This window comes from Pseudopodoces humilis, chromosome 2 (assembly GCF_049639895.1).
Source record: "Pseudopodoces humilis isolate 2021_Gansu_Grassland_sample_001 chromosome 2, ASM4963989v1, whole genome shotgun sequence".
Taxonomy (NCBI): Eukaryota; Metazoa; Chordata; class Aves; order Passeriformes; family Paridae; genus Pseudopodoces; species Pseudopodoces humilis.
In genome coordinates, this window is record NC_142201.1 from 78,061,123 (window position 1) to 78,083,894 (window position 22,772).

The 22,772-nt window shown below is 41.4% G+C and overlaps 2 protein-coding genes across 5 annotated transcripts; one reads left to right on the forward strand and one right to left on the reverse strand.

The window, feature by feature from the left end:
• Window positions 1-834: 834 nt before the first annotated feature.
• Window positions 835-7,290, forward strand: VSTM5 (V-set and transmembrane domain containing 5). 3 transcript variants are annotated; one of them, XM_005516194.3, is made up of 4 exons: window positions 835-1,043; window positions 4,021-4,350; window positions 4,452-4,592; window positions 6,116-7,290. In XM_005516194.3, exons 1-4 carry the CDS (start codon window positions 959-961, stop codon window positions 6,157-6,159), a joined length of 600 nt encoding a protein of 199 aa, XP_005516251.1. In that variant the 5' UTR covers window positions 835-958; the 3' UTR covers window positions 6,160-7,290. The 3 variants fall into 3 exon arrangements, with proteins under 3 accessions (XP_005516251.1, XP_087907490.1, XP_087907489.1); XM_088051364.1 differs by lacking the exon at window positions 6,116-7,290 and adding an exon at window positions 5,558-6,038 and having other exon boundaries at window positions 4,452-4,595; XM_088051363.1 differs by lacking the exon at window positions 6,116-7,290 and adding an exon at window positions 5,071-5,638.
• A 2,445-nt stretch (window positions 7,291-9,735) lies between these two features.
• Window positions 9,736-22,379, reverse strand: MED17 (mediator complex subunit 17). Of its 2 annotated transcripts, none has more exons than XM_005516193.3 (12): window positions 22,098-22,379; window positions 21,638-21,804; window positions 21,011-21,230; window positions 19,542-19,678; window positions 19,359-19,443; window positions 18,109-18,261; window positions 17,123-17,253; window positions 15,894-16,078; window positions 15,242-15,379; window positions 14,163-14,280; window positions 12,820-12,979; window positions 9,736-10,880 (listed from the first exon to the last, which is right to left on the reverse strand). In XM_005516193.3, the coding sequence occupies exons 1-12, from the start codon at window positions 22,327-22,329 to the stop codon at window positions 10,675-10,677; spliced, it is 1,932 nt and encodes a 643-aa protein (XP_005516250.1). In that variant the 5' UTR covers window positions 22,330-22,379; the 3' UTR covers window positions 9,736-10,674. The 2 variants fall into 2 exon arrangements, with proteins under 2 accessions (XP_005516250.1, XP_087907487.1); XM_088051361.1 differs by having other exon boundaries at window positions 18,109-18,282.
• Between the last annotated feature and the right edge of the window lie 393 nt (window positions 22,380-22,772).

The window sequence follows — 22,772 nt, forward strand, 5'->3', positions numbered from 1 at the left end:
TTTCCTCCCACTTACCCTGAGGAGCCTGTGCTGACCAGCACCATGAAACATCTCTCTTTAATCCACAACTCCACTAAATAAACTTGAGGAGAGGGAAATTAAGGAAAGAGAATGGAAAATCTGCAAAAAGGCTGATCTGGTGTGTAACTCCCTGGTCAGAGGGACAGGTCTCCTGGGGGTGTATATGGCTTCTGGTAGCCTCATACCAGGATGCCTCTGAGCAAGGATGAATTTTCAGGATTGGGACTCTCTCATGTTTTCTAATAATGTTTCCCACTATCTCACACTGTCCGGTGCTTCTGAGAGAAGCACAAGGATTGCAAGGATTTCTGGGGACCTCCTCTGGACGACAACAGAAGGGAGAGAGGAGCACCTAGTGCGTGTGCTGGGTACAGTGGGATGGGAACCAGCTTCATTTTCCAGCGTGCTCACCTGAGATAATCTCTGGGGACACAGAGATGCTGCTCTCCAGCCCTCTCCCCATCCCCGTCTCACCGACAGCATCACCAGACTTCTTGGAGCAGAAACGTCAGTTTTAACACCCCGAAGTGAAATTTCTCTTGCGGATGCCAAATCACACTTAATACCATCCTCCTCGGCCAGGTGTCTCGATCCCGGGCTCGGCTCCAGGCTCCGGCAGGGCATCGGCAGGGCCGGGCAGGGCTCCGCGGCCGCCCATCGCGCTCATTTCCCGGCTGGGCGATGGCCGGCGGCCGGGCAGCGCCTTTCCTTGCTCAGCCAATTGCATGTCCAGCCCGGATCGGAGATCGCGGGGTGTGAGCCGGGGGAGCGCCCGGGGGCCGCTGCGGGGGGGAGCTGGCAGCAGCCGCGGCGGGAGCGGGAGGAAGAGGAGGGAGAGAAGCGGAGGAGAGGCCTGGGGAAGGCAGCCCCCGGGGTCGGGCCGCGCCGGCCGGCCCAGCCACTTAAATGCAACCCCTGGGGCATCGGCTTCCCGCTGATGAGACCGCTGCAGGGCTGTCGAGGCCGGGGCGTCGTCGTGGGGACCGTCACCCTCTGCCTGGCCGCCGGGTGGGCTCTGCAGAGTAAGTGTCCGACTCCGTCCCTGCCTCCCCCGCTCCGTCCCCCGGCTCCTTCCTCCGGCTCCCCGGCTCAGCCCCAGCGCCCGGCATCCCCGGGGCGGTGCAGAGCCCGCCGACCCCCGCCCGCGGCCAGCGTTCTGCCCAGCCCGTCCGCAACCGGGAGCGGCTGGGGAGGAGATGGGGACGGGACGTACCGAGACTCAGGCAGGCATCGCTGCTGGTCAGGGGAGGCTCGTCCCCGCTCCTGCTGCTCGGACGGAGCGGGGGAGCCGAGCAGGACCAGCGCGGCCGCGGGGGGAGCGCCTCACGCCCGCTCCCGGCAGGGGCGGCCCCAGCAGCCGCCGTCCCCCCCGGCTGCTTTTCCAGGCACCGAGGGGACAAGGCATGGAGCGGGAAACAACCCCGGTTACTCAGCCCGAGGGGTGTCGAGTCACGCTGGGAAAGGCGGTGGTGAGGAGGGAGGGTGAGTTCCAACCCCACGGGAGGTGTGTGGGGATGGGGTAACACGCAGAGAGCCGTCCGGTGCTCTCCCAGAGAGGGGCCTGAAGGAGGCTCCTGCCAGCCCCGCCTCGCCTGGGGACCGCGGCGTCAGCGCCACCAGGGACTTTGGTTTGGTCACGGCACTCCACCAACACAAGTGAGCACAAGCAGGACACCAAAGGGTAGAGAACCAGTCCGCAGGGTTTCACAGGCCCTTTTTAGAGCTGTCCCCCCAGTTCAGAGCTCTTGCGTGGAGGCCCCTCGGTGCTAGCCTTTTTCTTCCCCACTGCAGGCCCAGCTGCGTTGCCACGGCCAGGTCTGGTATGCAGAGCCACACTTCCCGCTTTGACTCTTGGCCAGGCAAATACTTGGGTGTAGAGCAGCGAGCCAGGACGGCAAACTATGAGCTCTGAGTGGCCCCTGTACGCTCTTCTCCTGGCTGCGTGTTTTACTGGGTGTGAAGGGGCTGGTTTTGCGAGCAGCAGAGCACAGAAACCTTTTGTAGGGTGCTGCCTGTGGGTGTGATGTTTGCTCTCCAGCCTGGTGCAGCTTTCTTGGATTACACTAGTTCAGGTGATCTAGGCACACTGCCTACTAAAAATACTTCAGAATGGTTAGATACTGCATTGCTTTTTTTAGCTTTGCATGCCAGGTAGGGACAGGACATATTTGCAAATCATTTAATGGAAAGATTTGAATTATTATTTTTTTTTTTTTACATTTACCTTGCAATCACATATTCAGAACAAAGCCTCTATAAAAACATGAAAGGGTCACTGAGGGGAGACACTCAGCTCCTGTCTGGTCAGAAACAGTGGGAAAGGCCTTTAAATAAACACATGGACCAGAAAACAATTGGAAAAATTTGCAGCGATTACCAGAGGTTCCCGGCTGTTCTGTTTCTGTAGCTGGCACAAACCTTGTTTTCAAAGCTCTGGTTAGTCTCTCCTGCACACAGGATGAACAGCAGACCACAGCTCAGCTGAGGATGCCCTGAGTTGCCCAGAAGCATGATGTTCTTGCAGGGGGACTGGGCAGCATGGTTATGACAATGGTCATGAAGGGGGGAGCCCAGGAGTGTTGTCTTGGAAAAAGCCTAGATCCTATTTGGTACTGTAGATGAGAGCCTGGGAACTGAACTGGCTTCTTGAGCTCCCCTACCTTACTACCAGCAGTTAGTGAATTCTGCTACAGATCCAAAATACATCAGAATCAGGTTATATTCACCCATCTCTTCCATTTGTGGTGGCTATGAAATTTTGGCCATAGAGGGCTCTTATTTTAAGATTTTTTAAAAATAATATTTTTCCCTTAGACATTTTTTTCTTTGCCTTTCTTAATCATTCTTCTCCTGGAAGAGTCTGCAGAACCTCCAGGATCATCCCCAGGTGTACTGTTTTGCACTCATGCAGTGTAGCTGAGGGTCTCAGTCTCACACTCCCCCACTGGGTTACAGACATTTACAGGTCAGCATTTCTTTTTCTTTTTGCTCTTGAAGTTAGGCTGTTCCCACAGTAAGAGACTAGAGCAGGTGAGCTGCTTCAAGCCAAACCAGGAAAAAGCCTTACTCTGTGCTTTATCTGCCTTTCGTCTGCTTTGATTTTTGTGGGTAGATAACAAGATTTCAGTCTTTAGCCAAGGGTCTCAAACGAGCCACTAATAAGAAGAAAAAATATACGCCAGTTAAAACTCCGATCTTGGTGTTCATCCAAATCTTCATGCAGAAACACCAAATGCAAGCAGAAATTATTGCAGTTACACATTAAACTAAGCCGTCGGTTCAGTTTCACAGTGTCATGAACAGCTACGTTATCACATCAGGAGGAAGTAGGTGAGAATTAAATATTCTTTTATATGCATTTTTGATCGGATATCATCAGGAACATGAAGTCCCTGGCTTCTCATGAAACATGAAACCTTTGGTTACATGTGATTTATCTGCACTGGCTTATTAACTGTCCACCTTTAAGAAGCTCATATTTCTAATGTTGATTACATATACTGAAAACATGACAAAGTCCTTGCCAAGACTTCACATACTTCTACCTACTACAGTTCTTGCTTTTGGGGGATGGTAGTTAATGACTATGATAGATTACCTTGGACATGGCGACTAAACTTTCCATGTAAATGCAGGATTTTAAAAGAAAGCCAGTTACTGATGAACAAAAGAACATTGCTCAGTTTTTGGAAAATGTTATGCTTATCCAAAGTCCCTTTCTATGTGGTGTTAAAACATTGAAACACATTCAATTATGTGTCTTCTATGGTGGAAGCATTTTTACTATCACAAATTATAAATGTGTGCTTAGTCTTCAAGTATGTATGTTACTTCTATGGAAAGCAGAAAGAAAAAGGTATTGAAAAGCATAATGTATCCTTTCTTAAAACAGATAGCTGAGATAGGTAGGATAAATCACCAGGATACAGAGATCCCAATCTGCCCTGGACTGTTGGTGCAGCATCACTTCCAGGCTTACCACTCTCCTTTGTCTTTCAGCTCCTGGAGGAGTATCCTTAGTTGTCCCACAACCCAACATCAATGCAACAGTGGCACAAAACATCCTCCTCTCAGTTGAATACTCTTGCCGAGGCGTGGCTACCATTGAGTGGAAGCATGTGTCAAGCTGGGGCACCACCAGCATTGTTGAGTGGAGAAGTGGGAATTATGTCAACATATCCACGGTCTACAAGGACAGAGTGACTACTTTTGAAAACGGTTCTATACAGCTTCGGAATGTGGGCATGAGAGATGCTGGCTACTATTTTGTCACTGTAATGGAGGAGCATGGAACCAATGCCTATGGCACCATCATAGTCAATGTTTACGGTACAAACTAGATGGGACTTCTTGGCTTTACCCTGTGTTTCAGCATCAGTCTGCTTGTAATCAATTTTATAATATTAATTCTTTTTTCATTTTCCCTACAGAGATTATCTATGAAGATTTGCATTTTGTAGCAGTTCTCTTCACATTTCTCGCTGCAGTATCTGCCATTCTAATCTGCTTCATGTGGCTGTGTAATAAATCTCTGCATCTATTTCAGAAGAAAACAACACACAAACTAACAGGTATTTCTCTAAAAATTTAGTCAGGGCATAGAGTCTTCAAGCCTGAAATTTGAGCCTAAAATTTGTACCATAAATGTGCTAAACAGGGCCACTGAGAAACAAGACTGAAGGGCTCAGATAAGTTATCCTGTTCTAACTCCTTACTAGCTGAAGGAACTGAATAACAGGTGTCTAGTTGAAGAACAATCCACAGGACATTTACCTTATATGTTTTCACATTAGAAATAATAAAATACTTCCCAACATGGCTGATTGCAAAACTTGGGGAGAAAAGGCCAGAGCTGCAATGACCCCCCCTCAAAGGGCAGGAGACAAAGTCAAGAGCACGAGCAACTCTGAGTTCACATCAGGAGGGTGTATTCTAGGGGAAAATATTCAAATGACCCTTGAGAGTGGCCCCTACCTCAGTTCAGTCCTCGGTGGAGGATTTCATCTCCTCCTGTCAAACCCCCTCTTCATCTGTACACTTTTGCTTCAGTTGCAGACTCCAACGAATACTGAGTAATACCAAAAGCTGACACCGAAGACAACAGTCACGAAAAGCAGGTCAGGGGAACACAAGGGCTACACTGAAGGGACATATTAAGAGAAGAAATTTCCAAGCCACTGACAGGGATATTTGGCCTAGGCAGACAAGGTGCACGTTATGGGCCTGGGATGAAGCTCTTAGGCACATCTTGGAAATGGGAGGTTTTCTTTAACACTTCAAAATATTTCAGATATTTACCTCCCTTCTTTCTAAGTGCAGATCCACTCATGGATTCTTGCCCTCTAGGTAAAAGGTCTGTATTTCTTCTATAATGTGTTACATTACAACAAGCAGCCTAACTATCAGTATTTTGCTAGACCAACACAGACAAGCATTCTAAGATTCATGGCCCAGACTTCGTGTCAACTCTGCAAAACCTAAAAGAAGAAATTAACTTGGTTTGAGCTGCCTCCTCCTGTCACTCACCTAAAGCTCTTAAGGGCTGCTGCTGCTTTCATGGTGTATACACCACTCACAAGCTTCTGTAGCTACTGAAAACTTTCCTATCATGCCAGAATATACAGGATTTTGTTTAAAGCCTCTTCCTCCAGCGGAAGCCAATCTTCCCACAGAGCTGAACTGAATAGACATTTTGATGTAACATATGGCAGAGTTCAGGAAAGCACAGTTCTAGAAATTTGTTGTGTGATGTCCCAGGAAATGGTCTGAAGCAGAGACCTAATTTCTGCCCCAGTTGTATCTCAGAAGAGCCCATCTTTCAGAAATCTTGAAGAGAGATGTAAGAGCCGGCCCTATGGACTTAGTTTTCTTAGTGCCTTTACCCTTGTACTGGAAGAGATCATTGTCACTTTAAAGATTGTGAGAACTTCTTTATGCAGTTAAATATTTTGAAAATATGTATTTAAAACCTAATTTTAGATGACCAAGGTTGAGCTAATATTAAAAAGTTGAAAACGTCTCGGCACAGTTAATTTTGGAATGTTTGCCTTCCAATCCACTTGCCAATCAATTAACAATATCCTTTTATTTACAGCAAGTACAAGAGAAGAGATTGAACTGGAAACCATTGAGTGTTAGCCAAGGACTGTATCATAATAACAATTCTACCTCAGGAGAAAGTATTGGCCAAGAAAGCAAGAACAAACCTAGAAAGTAAAATGTTTGTGACTACTGCAGGAACATCCTGACTTGCAAAGTAATTAAAGCAGCAATGTCTGATGGAGCTGTTTTGACCTGGTAAATTTTCGGTTCTGCTAGTCAAGGTCAGAGTAAAAGAGTATGCTTCATGAACACATTTTTGTGGCTAGCTAATAAAATCTACAGCCTCTACCACTCTTGAAAACAACCAACCAACCAAGCCTCTAAGATCAACCCATAAAGGAAATTATCATGGTCTTGAAGGACACCTGTATTTTGGATACAGCAAGTCTCCTATGACAGACAGAGTGGTCATTAGCATCCATCAACATAATAAATTAAATATCTAATTACAGTATTACATTAAAAAATTAATTGCAAGCATTGAATCCTGTTTATTGCACCTGTGCTGCTGCTTTTGTGTGTAAGGAGCTTCCTGAAGCTCTGAAGACAAAGTACAATTTTTCATGAGACAAAACTGACTTTGAAAGAATGCTGAGCTGGTCAAAGTTCTCCCACTTGTGTTTCCAATTGTTTACACTGCCCCAGGATGGATGTTAACACACATTTTATGACATTACTAGAGCAGGTGGTTGTACAAGGAACAGTGTAGGCAGGCACTAAAGAGGACACTGTCTATAAAGATTAGGAAGGTCAGATATATAAATATAAAATACTGATACAACACCAGTGGGGTGGCAAAGTACTGAACAGTTTTGTTGTGAAAGATGTCCTTTGCAAACATAGCCCAGTGATGAACAATCTATCAGAAAAATTAAAACAGCTTTACTTTGAAATACAGTATTTACAAATACAGTTCTAAAATTGCTCTTGTTGAAATACCACCTTTGCTTTCCCTATGTTGTAAGAAAATATGAAGTGACCTAACTAATGTTTTCTTGAATCTGCATATTGCACATATTACAATTCTCCATCTGTAGATCTGTTGGGTGAAATAATATTTGTGTTTGTCAGTGAGAAAGCAGTAAACTGACCAAGTTCCAAATTATTCTGTTTTGCTTTTGTAATGAGCATTTTGCAGTGTGAAATAAACTTTGAACTTGGAAGACACCATGGACTAGTCTGCACCTGTAGATTGCCATGTGGCTGTTTGAGTCAAACTGCTGTTCCTACCTTTGGCACACTTCATCTCATTTGTTTGCAAAAGCCTTTTACAGGACAGGCTGTCAGAGCTTTCCCTCTGGTCAGGGACTGGGATGCTCAAGTGCAGAGGTCCTATGGGCTCCATTTGGGAAAACGTTCATGGAATTTCTCACCAAGTGCATAATGATGGAGGTAGGTGCCAAACAAGCCAAAGCAACGTGTGCCCAATACCTTTAAGCCATCCCATACTGAGCTGGCCATTTCTAGTACAATGGGCCTCTCTCCCACTCATAAACTGAGGTACCAAATTCAGCTGTTTGCTCCTTCCTACATTTAGAACAGGTCAAAAAAGGTGAGAAATGAAATAAGTATCAGATACAGCACAGAAAAGAAACAGTTTATTCCAATTCTCTGCTTTAAATGTGTATTGCCCATATTTTGTGTCTTTGAGTGAACTGAGCTTTGACAACAGGGGAACTGTAATTGCATCTATTTCAATCACCAAACTTGAATTACTTGGTAAAGTATGCTTATAGAAAATTGAAAACATTGTTAGGGGTTCTTTTAGGGCCCTAAATCTTAGACTTTGAATGAATCTTAGACTTCTAAAGCAAAAATCATTAAAGCACTTTGAATGTGAAGCTAGGTATTAGGCTGAACTGAACATATAGCAGGTGCTCTGCCAGACTTAGAAAGTACAAAAAGTGAAGCTTACACATAAAACTACTATTATCTGCTAACACTGGCCTGAACAATTGCCAGAGGAAGTCAGGAAACAAATCCAGACATGAATGACCATTCCAGTGCACTGCTGTGATTGCAGAGGTCACACACACATTTAAACCACAATGTTTGAAAGCTGGGATGAAAGTAGGAAATGAATACTTAAAATTCTTCAGTTTAAAATGCTCTACAACAAAAGAAGTTTACAAGTAGTACAGTTCTACCTTTTCCAGCTTGGCTGAAGTCACTGCAACTTCAGGCACCCATCCTTGGCTACTGAACCTGCTGCCAACCTTGCTTTTAGGCAGCAATATCCCATATGAACAGCAGGGACTCAAACAGTATTCAGTGAGAACATCCAGTACTGTTAGCCTGTAGATAGCTTTCCTTATAGACAACCCCTCATCCACAAATTTTACCCACCATTTAACATGCTTACTCTACACAGGTAATGTTACTTTAAAAATACATTTTCCTGAAAATTATGTTAGTCAGTATTTGAGATACAGAATGTGAGGCTGAACTGCAGCAGTTTCTTGCTACCCTGGAGCATCTAAAGTATTATGGAAGGTTGTCACAGTAGAAATTCAGAAACTAACAGCTGTTCTTACTATACTTGTAAACTCTGCAGAACAGCAGCAAATTTAATATTTAGAGCATTCTAGATGATCAAAGGGATTAAGGCATTTTATTTTTAAACTTGCATTAAAGAGGTGCCCAAATTCACCAGGACACCAGGTTCACCAAGATGAACCAAGATTCCTTTGGCAATCAATTGAAAAGTTCTTAATCATTCACTAATGTCATCATTTCATATCAAAGATGCACTAACAAGTTTCAAGACTGTCTCTCTTAGATGTCTAATCAGTCTGTTTTCCATTAAAATTAGGAATCCCTGTATATTAAACACCAAAACTGTATCTCCAGGTCTCTAATATTTTTTTTTCATCATTATTATTACTATTATTCTTTTTTAAGCTAAACCTGAAAGTCTAGACAAGTGTTTTCATGCTGATATGCAGAGCTTGCCCTTCTGCAACACAGATGTCCTCCTTTTCAGGACAGAAGTCCTGCAGCCATGAGATTGTAGTATCTCCAGAGTGATCTGATTACTTGGTAACGAAGAACTTCCTTGATGAAAAAGCTCTTGCTACATGCAGACCTGTCAATTTAGGTTAAGAGCAATAAAGTGTAAAGACACGTTCAAGTTTCACAGACTCAACCTCTAATTATTAATAAGAGATTTGTTGCGTTGGCAGGAGTCAGAACAGCCTCATCTAGTCGGATGCATGAAAACATCTGTTGGCTGAACTGTTCACCAAGGAACAACCCCCCCACCCTGTCTGTAATCACAGAGTGTCTGCTGGCACAGTAATACAGGACCTGGCATCACAGGGGTTACATTAGGCTCAGCCCTGTTGCAACATCAGGAGACTATTTTAAACTAGGGCTTTTAATTTTCGTCAGTTGTCTTGGGTAACAGGTGAGCACTTGAATGGAAAACCCTTTCTCTCACTTAGTTCAGTCACACACAAGCAGGAACTGAAACAAGATGCTCTGTGCTGGGCAACAGCAATGTAAGAACAAGAACTGCTTTGGATACATGCTGAGCAGCAGCTTGCTGCTTATTTTCCTGCAATTATTCTTCATACTTGAGAATACAACAAAATAACAACTGTCACCATGGAATTGTGATGTTCAATTCAAACACGTTTATGTGCAAGAAGTTCATGTATATACATATAGACAGACACCTCATAAGACAATATGGACATGAATATGAACCAGTTCACACAGACAAGTTGCAAAAACACCCTTAACACTTAAGTACCAAACAAAATGAAAGCTTTGTCGAACACCATACTGTAATTTTCAGGAGGGTTATAATTGCAACCAAAACTGTAAAAAATGTGACTTTTTCATTTTAAAAAACTCTAAAGAGCTGATATTTGGAAAGATATTATAATTTCCCTGGATGATAATAATGGAGAATGCAGGAGAAAGATCCAGGTGCACAAGTGTGGAGGTTTACTACAGGAGTTACCTCCTTCTATCCAGTCACTAAGCCACAAGTCACCCACAAACTCAAACTGTCAGAACTTTGCAAGCCAAGTAAGACCCTTTCCTCTATATTCTTGGAAAAAAAGAGGTCAAAAAACAAGCAAAATAGCTGACATAACACAGGCCATCAGAGAGGAAAGACTTTTGCCACAGGCAATGAAGCATCTCAAGTTCAACTACCAAGTAAACATATTTCTCAAAAATAAAGGTGTCACCCAAAATCATCATCAATTTACAAACAAATTCCAACTCAAGAATGCTTCAACTCAAGGGCTACCAAATTTAATCTTATCAACAAAAAATACATTAATTACTCATCTATGTCCCTCTGGACAGAGCAGTTTTCAAAGATACAGCTGAAAGGAACTTTTACAAAAAATCTTAAGTATTTTATATGCCACTGAAAAAGGTTTTATTACAAATACCAAAATGGCTATTTCTGTATAGGAAATAAATTTGATTTTGCTTTCTTGTACTGGCCCATAGCTCCCATTTCCCTTTGCTGCACGAGCAGTTATCATTGCACAGAGACGCTTCTAAGCCCTCAGAGAGAGGCTTGATGCTTCACTAGCAAGGAGTTAGGGCAGCCATGAGGAGTTCCATTTTATACACAAAGTTACGCCCTTCCATTTTATTCCACTGCACTTCCTTGAATGGCCCCCGGAGATGATTCCACTTGCTGTCCTGAAGGACATCGCCCTTGGGGAGATCCTTGCACTGACTCCGTGGAAACTGAACCATGACTTTGCTGCCGCTTTCTGGACCGTTACGTACTGTAGCAAAAGGAGAAATTTCAATGAGCATTTTTACACTGTATGAATTCCTCATATTAAATATTCTTCCTTGTGTATTCTATATTTTATTCCTACTCAATTCCAAACATGCTGAAAGCAAACAAGGGAAATTCCCTTCCTTTCTTTTTCTAAGCTTTTTCTCTGGATTTTGTCTTGTTTCCCACTTCTCTATGATTTTGTTGCTTTAGCATGGCATGTTTTTGCTTAGATTAAGACAGAGAAACTTTTAATAAACCCCAAAATGAACACCTTACAAATACATTTCTCTTTCCCCAATGATGCCAGGAAGGGCAAAGGCTTCATTGCTCATTCTTCCCTTGGATGTACTCCTTGATGTTCTGTTGAAAAATGTATTGTTTCTATTTATCTCAAATAGACAGGATCTACATCGCTAGGCAGTTACTTTTAATCACAAAATTCTGTGAGACTGGTGGAGGGGTGGTGCTGCTTTGTTGTCTTGGATGGGTGCGTTTTCATGTTGGGAAGTGGTATGTGTTGGCTTTTTAAATAAATAGAGAAGTACCACCTAGCTTTTCCCTTGAGCTAACCTTCTATGAAGAGATGACTATCAGGCTGATTGAACATAATTTCTCTTTCATAAATTAATGCCAACTACTCCCCATCACCACATTCTCCATAGTACGTTTGAAAAATTCTTCTGAGACTACTTTTTTCTTCCTCATCTTCTCAGTTGCAATGAGACTGATCAGACTGTAATTCCCCACATTTTCCTTCTTGAATACAGGGTGTAACATTTGCCTTCTTCCAGTCCTCAGGAGCCCTTCCTGAGCCTGGCCTTTTAGTGATGATCACGACTGGCCTTGCAGTGACATCAATCAACTCCTTCAGCTGTCATCCACCTGGTCCCATGAACTGTGTATGTCTAAGTCTGTTCAAAGGTTCTCTAACCTGGTCTTCCACTAAGTCTGAATCTTTGCTCCAAAATTTCCCATGGGTGTCACAGTCTGAAGAGCAGTCTTAAGACCAAAGTAAAGAAGGTACTGAATACCTTGGCCTCCTCCATGTCCTGTGCCACCAGGTACTCTCTGTTTAACAGCAGTCCCACATTTTTCCTAATCTTTCCTGTGCTGCTGACATACCTGTTGAAGCTCTTCTTGCTGCCCTATACATCCCCATTAGATTCCTATCCTATCCTTAGCTTTCCTATCATATCCTTAGCTTTCCTATCCTTACCAATGCATGCTTGGATAGTCTCTCTATACCACTCCCAAGTCAACTACCTATAATCTCTTGAAGCTTCCTTCCTATGTCTTAAGTTCACTCATGAGCTCCTTTTTCATGCACACAAGTCTACTGTCACCATTGCTTAACTTCCTGAATATTAGGAATGACCATTCTTGAGCCTGAAAGAGATGACCCTTGAAAACAATAATCAAACAGCACTCCTGGACCCCTCTTCTTTCCATCCCATAGGATTCTTTCAAAAATATCCCTAAAGAGACGAAACTCTGTTCTCCCTAAGTTTGGACTTGTAATCCTGTTGTTTATCTTGTTCCCTTCTCTCAGGATCCTGATGGTTTCTGTAATCTCTTTTTTCTATGCTAATAATAATACATGCAATTAATTATATATACTTTTATATTATATAAACAAACATTTATATATATAGTATAATATTTATATATTTAAATAATGTATTCATATTATACATACTATAGAATATATATATATATATGTAATTTTCCATGGTAACTATAAGAAATATTTTCAAGCCTGTGTAAATTAAATCAGGTTATATTAAGTGGCTTCCTGGGCAAGGTGCTGATTTTATTTAGATATCAACTCCTTACACAAAAGATAGTATCTAGACTTTTAGAGCATAGTATCAATTGATAGTAAAATATTCTATGAACACTCTCAGAAAGATTTGACTTCTATTTGCAAGAGGAAACACTACCTGAAATAGCATAGTCTCCGTTTGGTGATGCTACAGTTATTGCTGATGCATTGCCAATGCTCTCCACTGGCCCCAGACCAACATGATTACTGAAACTCAGCACATGCCATCCCATAACTTTTGCAAGCTGCTGAACTGCATGTACTTGGTGCTGTGACATCTGAAACATAACAAGAGGTTTGTTTTCTGTTCAATATTTGCAGGCCACAGAAAGAATTGCTTATGGGGTTTAGCAAGCCTGTTTTCTGTACAATGGTTATAAAAGTGACTTTAAGTTCTCTACTTTCAGGGGAACTTTTCTTTACGTAATGGTAGAGCTTTGTGTTATTTCAATTTAGACCAGTAACTTCACATTCAAAGAAGATCACTCTATTATGCAGTTAAATGAATTTTTCATAGGTACATGCACTTAGCCATTTTATTTAAGTATTGTTTTCAATTTAGGTCTCAAAAAATTATTTGTAAACAATCCTGTCTTTCAATAGGAACAAGACTTCTGCTGTAAAATATATAAAAATATGAGAAAATATTACCAGAGAATATTCAGAAAAAAAATGTTGAGGTTCTCACATGCTTGATTATCTCCATTAATGCTCAAGTGTAAGCACTGAGCTCTAACAACTTAGGAGCTTAAATGCTACTGTTTTCCTGTATCACGACTTAACCCTTGTTAAAAGGACGTATCCAGCACTGTTCAGCAGTTCTCTGTGAACAAGTCTGACAACACTTGACCAAAAAGACACGACCTCAGCAGAATCTGTTTTGACTTGTTTCCTGTGTCATGGAGTTTTATATAACTGCAACAGGCCAACTACTGTTATTAAAGACCTGTATTTTGACTATTTATAATGCATAGTGGGGAGATTGTTACTTCTGAATAAAACCAGCAAGTTGTTCAAAGCAATTAAGAAAACAGAGTTCATTCAAGTATCAGCTGATTTAGTAACGACAGATGCTAAGTGAGCATTAACAATGTTGAAATGACAGTAATTGTGGGTTCATTAAGAACTTGGCTACAGTAAGTTTCATACATAGAATACCTTATTGTCTGCTAGGATTACCACTGACTTGCTTCTCCCCATAAAGAGCAGCATAAAGGAATGCATTTTAAATGGGAGGGAAAAATTATTATGACTACTGACCCTACTAATAAATGGCAATGTATTTTAGTAACAGTTGCTAAAGAGTCTCCACAAACATAGTGAAGTCATCCAGCTTCCCTTCTTCACTATCTTAATTTGAACTTATAAATATTTTCTACATAGATAAAACTAACATAGATTCTAATTTCTTCTGTTTCTCAAACATCACAAGAAAGGGAAGAATAACATACGTGAGTCTACCTGGGATAAAAGGAAATCCTGCAGTTCTTGCTCTTGATGGGACAATGTAATAACTCTTCCATCTCTATGCACAACTCTGATTTGTTCAACTCCAATGTTCAGCTGCAGTTGAATGGATCTTTGAAGACAAGATCCGTATTTATTTAAAAAGCATTAGAACACTTAAGAAAACAGGAAACTAAGAACACAGAATACCACCCAGTCATTGAAAAAAATTCTTAAGACAGATAGTACAAAGCCTGCAGAATGTGACACCAACTCTAAACATTCCAGCTTCATCAGTCAGCACAACAGCTTCCTCTATATGGCAGGTGACATTTTCTGTGGCATGCTCTCAGACCTGGCCTACCATTTGTTCAGGTCAAGGAAGCCTCACCTGCCTGCCTGCCCCTGTGCCCAAGTTTCATCCCAGTTGTGCAGGGGAAAATGGTGTGTTCAATGCAACAGACAAGAGTTGGACAGTGCTTGTACTCTGGAACCAAGACTGAAAATACACCAATGACTGCAGGTTGCCCCACACTGTGGTCACAGCCAGAGAGCACTGCTCCGAATGGAAAAAACTACTGTTGATGCATTAATGAATTCACGGCTGGTCAGTCTGCCGGCATTTATTTCTGAACCATGAAATCTCATATTTCGGTAACAACTGAAATAATTATCGCATTAATTACGTGAGTTCCACATTTCAGTACCTATGCAACCAAGCTAGGACTGAGCACAGATCAGCTTTCCATGACCAGACTGGAAGTTCAGATTCCAGAACATCAAACGATATTTTGAATTCAGTCATCTCTACACAAAGTAAATCCACTGCCATGTGTCCACTCTCAACTTTCTTCTTTGAAAGGAAACTGTACTTATTAAAGATGTACTAAGTAACTTCATTAAGGGGTAAAGTGGGTGAAGCTTTCTTAAGGTGACTGTTCACCCACAGTCAAGTCAGAAAAACAAACACACACAAATAATGGACTCCTACTCATCTGTCTGAAGAGAATCTAAACCTTTAAAGTGCAATGTGAATACATGATGCCTTCGCTTCATGCTTCTACAACTGAAAGGACATGCATTCTCATACTTACTTGCATATCTGCTCATATCCTTGAGAAGTTATTAGAACTTTAACACTGGATTCATAAACATCATTGATATTGGACCAGTGAGCTTGAATCTGAGGATCCTCAATACGACTTGCCAGACTGTCAATGGTTCGAGCAGTTCTAGAAGATAAAGCCATATTCCACACACAATAATCCAGGCACTTTGTGCTGTTATCTTGCTTACAGGAAGCAAGGAGGTTATTAGATTTAACAGAAACATGTGGATCAAAATTCTATTTCAGCACTGTTCTGGTGTGAATAAACTACACTTGTTTATTCTGTACATTTCTTATACATTCTCCAGCAGTATTGAAGTGGTATTACTCAGTACCAGCTACTGCACCGCAAAGAACACTAAAAAAGGATTTATACAGTTTGAGGTAAGTAGGGACAATTATCAGCAGCTTATGTTGCCACTTCACAGAGATCTCAAAGAAATCTGATATTTTTTCTTTTAACTAGCTGAGCCTTGTTTGCTTGTATTTTTTCATAATTTTTGGTTCTTAGTACTTACAAAAAAAGACTGTATTAACTATGAGGGAAACAGCAGCTAGTTTTAGGAACACTTAAAACAGATCAATTGTATTATGCATAATGGTACATGTTAATGTAACAAGAGTATCTTGTGACCCACCTTCGTCTCAAAAATATATGCTTTGCTTGTTTTATGATCTTTTCCAGAAGGCCTTCATTTGACTGTAAAGAACTGATTTCATTTTTATCAAAAGCCTGGGGCCCTGCAAGTCTCATTCTCTTATGGCCGAAAGGTGCACTAGCTGGATGTGGCATCACTGTCGAGCTCAAGGTTTGCTTGTGACACTACAACAACCAACAGATGTTATAAAAGAAATGGACCAAATAACATATCTGCAAGATATACTATGTATACTACAGTATGTTGCTTCACATCAGGTGTTTTGAATGTACATACTTTCAAAAAGTGCAACTTTTTATCAACCTGACAGCACTCTAAAGACAGTTTTTCATACTCCCCCCATTTATAGATGTCTTTCAAACCTTATAGAAAGTAATTTAAAAAAAAGTGTTAGCTAACAAAACTTTGGTAGCAGGGCAGTAGCTCCTATTAAGTCTTCTTTATATATGTCTATGGAGACAGAAAGAATGGTCACTTAAAAATAAGGGAAGCATTTTAGATGAAAAAAAAGTGAAGTACAAAAAGTTTTAGCAACCTGTCCAAAGGAAAGAAAGGAAATTGACAGGAAAGGTGGGCACTGAGCCAAAGCTTCATGAATCCTCAATCAGTGTTTAAAATACTGGACTGTTACACATGACTGCATGACTTGCAGAGCCATGCTCCAAGGAGGGGAACACTCTCTGGAACATGGCTTCAATTCTACTTAAAGATGCAAACCTCTGCTTCTTTCGTGAGGAGACACAACCTTAACCTCGTACCCCAAGTTATTCTGCTAAATCATACAAGAATCTAAAATGCTGAAGCAGAGAAGTGGACCTTAAAATAAACAAAGCTATTATGGCAATTGATTGTTCCTTCATGAGGGTACGGCCTGACCAGACGTTCACTGACAGTGCTTGGTAAGCACTATTAGACACAACAAAAAAAAGGCAGAACGGATGAACTCTACTGGAAAAGCTTTGCATGGCTTTTCTGAAGTGAGCAGCCAGGTCTGAGGTTAAGTGAAGAACCAGCACTGCATGAAAGCGTTAACTGGAACTCCCAAACCACCCGCACCCATGGAAACCAAGCAGTAGGCTGCATTCCACAAATGGATAGAGAAGGACTGGCCTCTAGTGGCACTCAGCTGTTATAGCAGCACCACACACTAGGCAGAAGGCTGAACAAAGCCCAAAAAATCTTCAATGCTTCAGCCAAAGATGCAGTACCTCTCTGATAAGTTGATGCAAATTATGTTCCAAAACATAGAGATGATCCTCTGGATTCTGTTTTTCAGAAGCAGCCTTTTGTGACTTTTTATCATTGGAAGAGTGACACAGAGAAATAGACAACTGCAAACCTGTACAGAGTACATGGAAAAAAAATATTTTAAAAAGTGAGCATTGATAATTTTCAAGGTTGCTACTGAGAACTGCTTTTCCTCATGTTTTATACTCAGTATAAAGTCAGTACTATATTTGTATATAATATGTAAATATTATTTTTATTGTTAGTTATTATATTTATACTCCGTAGTTTAACAACAGATATTCACTGTATCAGAAAAATCAAAAGAATGATGGTAGAGAGCAAAGTACTAAAGGCACATAAAACTTGATATTCACTGAAGCATTGACAGGCCAACTGTGAACTCACCAGGTGCATTTCATATCAATTTCTATGACTTAATCCCACACAAAAAGAGAAGTTTCCAGGACCCCATTCCCTTCTCAAAGAAGGAGTGATTAACCATCATACACATTTTAAGCAATGCAGAAATACATTCTTTGCATGGTATAATCAATTGCATACTCCTTGTAAGAAGAGAGGATTCATCATCAACCCTGAGCCACATTTATGGTGTTTAATTATTCTCACTGAAGAGCATTTGCTTTTGTTCTTCTGAGGACCCATAAATTCAAGTCTTAAATTTCTTTTTGTATGCAATCCAGGAGCAATGACTTATGCAAAGCTCCAAAATGCCACATGCACATGTCATTACAGCTGACAGTTTTGTGCTGACAAAAAGCATAACCACAAAGGAAAACAGAGTACATTAGAAACCACTGTGCATTAGTTGAAATTCTGTTTTTCAAAACCTTTGAAAATCAAGGAATTTGTTTTTTCTTTTGTAAGGACTGAATATTTAAAAAGGTGACATCAATCACTATTTAAGCAAATAATTGTAGGTTAAGAGTCTTGAAAAGCTTCCTACCTGGGAAAGGCTGGGAGATTATCTGATTTTTCACTACAATGTGAGGAATCTGTGATTTAATTTGAACAGCTTCTCGTGACAGCTGGGCAAAAATTTCTTTACATAGAAGAACATTCTGTGCAGTCTCCAACTTTGTCTGCCAATGTGCAGAACCTGAAAAGTATAAATCAATATCTGCAGGAGGGAAGAGCAAAGAGAAGCCACTTTTTTGTTCAGATGCCAGATACTATGCAGTAGCCAGGTGTGATCACTAAGATAAAGCAGTCAGTACCTTATACCCAAATTGAATATTATCAGAATTTTATCTCAGTTAAGCAAGCACTTTAAGGTAAAACTAGAACTAATTTTGATTCAATTTTACATATATTGTGAAGTGCAATACCCTTATGGAAGAGTGTATTACACTCTTCCATGCCTTTTGCAAACTCTCCTTATGAACTTCTGCTCCTTCAGTTGTAAGTTACTTTCAATGATACTTCTGGTTTTATTAAATTCACTCTATGATGAACTACCCAATAATATTCAGTGCATGTATGTGCTTTCACAGGGTTTATAGGGCCAAAATTCTTGGGTGATTCTGGAGTGAGTAAGCACACAAGCTGTATAATGTACCCTCAATACCATACAAAACACCTCATAGCATAGCATGTCTATGTTCAGGACAGCACCAGCATCTATATCACAGACCACCGTGAAATAAAATCCTGCCAGTTTATTTCTACCTTTAAAGTGTAAAAGAGCACATATTAAATGAATCAATGTACTTACTATCTGCCAGGTGAGCTGTTGGTACATACCACACAGACCATCAGCAGTTTTAGATCCAGATAAAACATATGAGCAATAGACACAAATGATTAATTATAACTCTGCACTTTGGGCAGAGTTAAAAGTAAACAATCATTACCTCAACTCAATTAATGGGATGTAACTGACTGAAATACAACACATTGGTTGGATTTCAGTTATGGGCTCAAACTTTTAATGTCTAATAAAAGGGGTTCCAGAATACTCAAAATACAACCCTAATACTTTTGTTTCAGAACTGAATAAACACATACGAAAAACTGAATAGGCATGCCTTGAAAGCATGATTTCCAAAGCCCAAGCAGCAGCCAAACAGAAAATTTCAGTTTATATAAGGGAAGTCTTATTCACTCTTCTTTCCAGCTGTATACTGAAATTTTCAAACAAGCATCATATGCAAACTTATTCCTTGAGAATACATTCATAAAACATATAAGCTATACCTGGTTTTGATTTTGGCAAGGGTCTTTTAAAGAGATTGACTGTCCCGAGGTCACCAATGTCTGGTGCTTGTTTTTGAATAGAAACCTAGGAAAGAGAGAACAGTATTTAATGTTTGTTCTTTGTTGCAAGCATACAAATCTGAAACAAAACTCCACTAGGATATTAAGGTTTCTCTGACAAACCTTGATGTATGCTGATCCCTCTAAATCACTTGGAATTTGAACATCCAAAGGACAGTAATCCTCAGGTATCTTTTTATCCAGGTCAATGTCAGTGTTCTTTATCACCTCAAATGTGCCATGATGAAGAAAAAGGGAGCCTGAGTAAAGAAGAACAAAGACATACACATTAAATATTAAGTGCAAATATTCTGCAAATATCTCTGTTTTGGAAGAATATGTATTTTTGAGTCTCCAAATCTTCAGAGCTGCACTTGACTCAAATTTCTTAATGACATCTTAAAAAAAACCCAGGTAAATTAGAAAGCTCATGGCATTGCATCAGCATCTCAGTCCTCCACCACGCAATGTGTAATATTTCACAGTAAGTTAACACAGAGTATTTAATAATTATGGGGGGAAGCCAAAAGTTTTTCAAAATTGAGTCATATGTGCAAGGAAGGAGAAAAAAAGAGATTTGGTTAAAAAAAAGACAAAAGTAAATTTGTGAAGTTTTGCAAGCAGGTAGTTAAAGGTACAACATCCCTTAATGATTTAAGGGAATTCTGATGATGTTTGTCTAGAAGTTGTAAAACTATGACCATGTTCTGACAGTAAAAGGTAACTCTGTAGCAAATTATTCAGAGACTGATAAAAGCAGATAGACAGATCTGTACTAGTTTACACCTTTTTCATCCAGGGCACAGTTCACCTAGTTCAGGGTAAATCAGCTAAAAATAATACATAACCTGGGGTACATATAAAGCCTTTTCATGAACAAATCTAAGTTTGTCTGTCCTCTCCCTCACCAGTGGAGTCCTGTTCTGATGCCTGCTTTGTACCTATATCCTAAGTTCTGTGTGATTCTATATTCACTTAGTCACTCCATAGTGGCCCCTAGAACCCTGGGCTGGTCACCCCCTTTAACTGTAACCCATGAATTAAGGCATATTCTCAGCATCACTTCTCAACTGTAGGAATAATAGCAATCATGATCTACCTTCAACGTCACTCTTTAGTCATATGGTTTAGTTTTACCTGGTGTGAATTCTGGGGAGCAGGGAGTTAGACATCAAAAGCTTTTTGGGTGCCTTCTAATTTGAGATATTCTAGGATTTTCTGATATTTGATTAAAAAAAATGTAACCAACTCTTCACTTTTTTAATGCTTTACACACTAAATGTAGATAAAAGCCAAGGATTTACAAAGTCTGCCTGTCAACTGATCAACTACATTGCAATGCAGTATTGTTTCTGGAAACAAATCCTTAGTAAAATACTACACAGCGAGCCTTTAAAATCACTTTCTGGATTGAAGATGGCAAGGTATTTTCCCTGACACTAAAACAAGAGTTCTCCCTTTATAAACCTGTCTCATAAATATAAAAAATTCACACTGCAATTTTTATTATGAGATATTCCATCTCTTTTTCCAGTTACAAAAAGACAATTTCATAAAATATCCATTCTTGTGAAAAAGATCCTACTGTTTACCTGCACTTCTGTAGCTCAGATCTCCAAGAATTTTATCTCCCACTTTTCTCAGCTTCCAGTGTTGTCTCAGTCTTAGCAGTTCAGAGTTGAAGTCTCTTTGTCGCTTATTTTCCTGATTTTCAGCAACTGATTTGGATAATCTTTCTGCACCTTTCAACAGGATCTGAGCTGCTCCAGCTAATGACTTCTTTTTTGAAATCAGCTGTAGAAACTGAGGATTCTAGTACCAACAACAATGAGATCATTTCACTTTAATTCACAAAGTATTACTATTATTATTATTATTATTACTACTACTACTATTACTACTATTTTTATTACTGTAAACTAACTGATCGTGATTGATAAGTTGGTTTTGCCAGATATCCAGTAACTTATTCAGGATTACTTTCATATACCAGCATTATTCAGCTGAAGTAGCATTTTGACTTAGAGCTCCAGCAAAGAGGCTTCTGAAATTTGCCTCAAGTCCCATTCCCAGCCTTACTGTGATGCTCAAAGCACTGCACTAGCACATCGAAAGGAACATTTTGATAAATTTTGTACTGATCACACATAAAAAAACAAACTCTGGAATAAAATCTTTAGCATCAAGCCACACAAAGTGCTCAACTAGGTACAACATACTTGTTTTGGAGGAAGGGGATCTTGCCCAACTGGATCTAGAGTCATGAACTTTTTATCCTTCACAATGCTAAGAACGTCGTACAACACACACATCTCAGTCAAAGCACTTCTTAAGTTGTTCCTCACTGAATCCCAAGGCCAGAGGGATGGCTGAAACTTTACCAATCCTAAAAATGAAACAAAGGACTTTAAAAAGGTACGGTGTAAGACTCATATTTAAACCACACAGAGATCATAACGGCACGAAATACAACACGATATCATATCTGCTGTGGTCCTTTCCCACTACAATTTACTGAGGCTCGGTAACGAATATTCTGACCTGCCCACCATGGGAACGCCTGGGGGAAGGCAGGCCCGGCCCAACCACCCGCGGAGCTGCAGGCCGGCACGGCCACGGCTCGCGGGCCTCCACCAGCTGCATCCCGGCGGGGGAGCTCGGGCTGGCGGCCCTTCTCACCTTCCTCATCCTCCGTCTCGCCCGGCTCGGCCCAGGCGCGGCCCGCCGAGCCCGGCTCGTCCTCCTCGGAGCCGGAGCCCTGGCTGAAGTCGATGCGCTGCGCCAGGCGCGCCAGGTTCTGGGACATGGAGAGCGGCTGGAGGTACGTCTCGCTGCCATCCAGCCCCACCTCCTGCACCTGCTTCTCGCACGCCGACTCGATGCTGATGCGCACGGCCCGCACGCCCGCCATCTTGCAGCGACCCCCGCCCGCACTCGGCAGGGGGCGGGCCGGCGCCGGCGGGCCCGGCAGGGGGCGGGGCCAAAGCCGGGCGGGCTCGGCCGTTTCCGGAGTGAACTCGGAATGGGGCGGGGCTAGCGCCAAGCGGGCTCGGGTGCCTCCATAAGCGCTTGCCAGGGGGCGGGGCCGGCGCGGTGACGGGACGGGGCGGAGCGCAGAAACTCGGAGCTGCTGCCTTTTTCTCTTACGGCCTTATTTTTTGCCAAAACTTGGTTTCATGTCCCATTCTAAACATAGTGTCACCTCTAGTTCCCCCTCGTCAGCTGTGGCCACGCAGGAAATTTAGCCAAAGAAAAGGAAAACATACAATAACATTGTCATTAAATTACCGTTTGAATTCCGTCATAACTCCCAACGACACGGATGGTCCGAGTTCTGCCCTTTGACACAATTAA

What these genes read in the sequence shown, in the direction of transcription:
- VSTM5 (XM_088051364.1), top strand. Translation starts at nt 959, where the DNA reads ATGAGACCGCTGCAGGGCTGTCGAGGCCGGGGCGTCGTCGTGGGGACC. An exon ending in CGCCGGGTGGGCTCTGCAGA is followed by an intron (nt 1,044 to 4,020) that starts GTAAGTGTCCGA and finishes TTTGTCTTTCAG; the next exon opens with CTCCTGGAGGAGTATCCTTA. An exon ending in CATCATAGTCAATGTTTACG is followed by an intron (nt 4,351 to 4,451) that starts GTACAAACTAGA and finishes TTTTCCCTACAG; the next exon opens with AGATTATCTATGAAGATTTG.
- MED17 (XM_088051361.1), bottom strand. Translation starts at nt 22,329, where the DNA reads ATGGCGGGCGTGCGGGCCGTGCGCATCAGCATCGAGTCGGCGTGCGAG. An exon ending in CATATATTTTTGAGACGAAG is followed by an intron (nt 15,380 to 15,893) that starts GTGGGTCACAAG and finishes TTTATCTTCTAG; the next exon opens with AACTGCTCGAACCATTGACA. An exon ending in CGGAGACTATGCTATTTCAG is followed by an intron (nt 10,881 to 12,819) that starts GTAGTGTTTCCT and finishes CTTTTGCTACAG; the next exon opens with TACGTAACGGTCCAGAAAGC.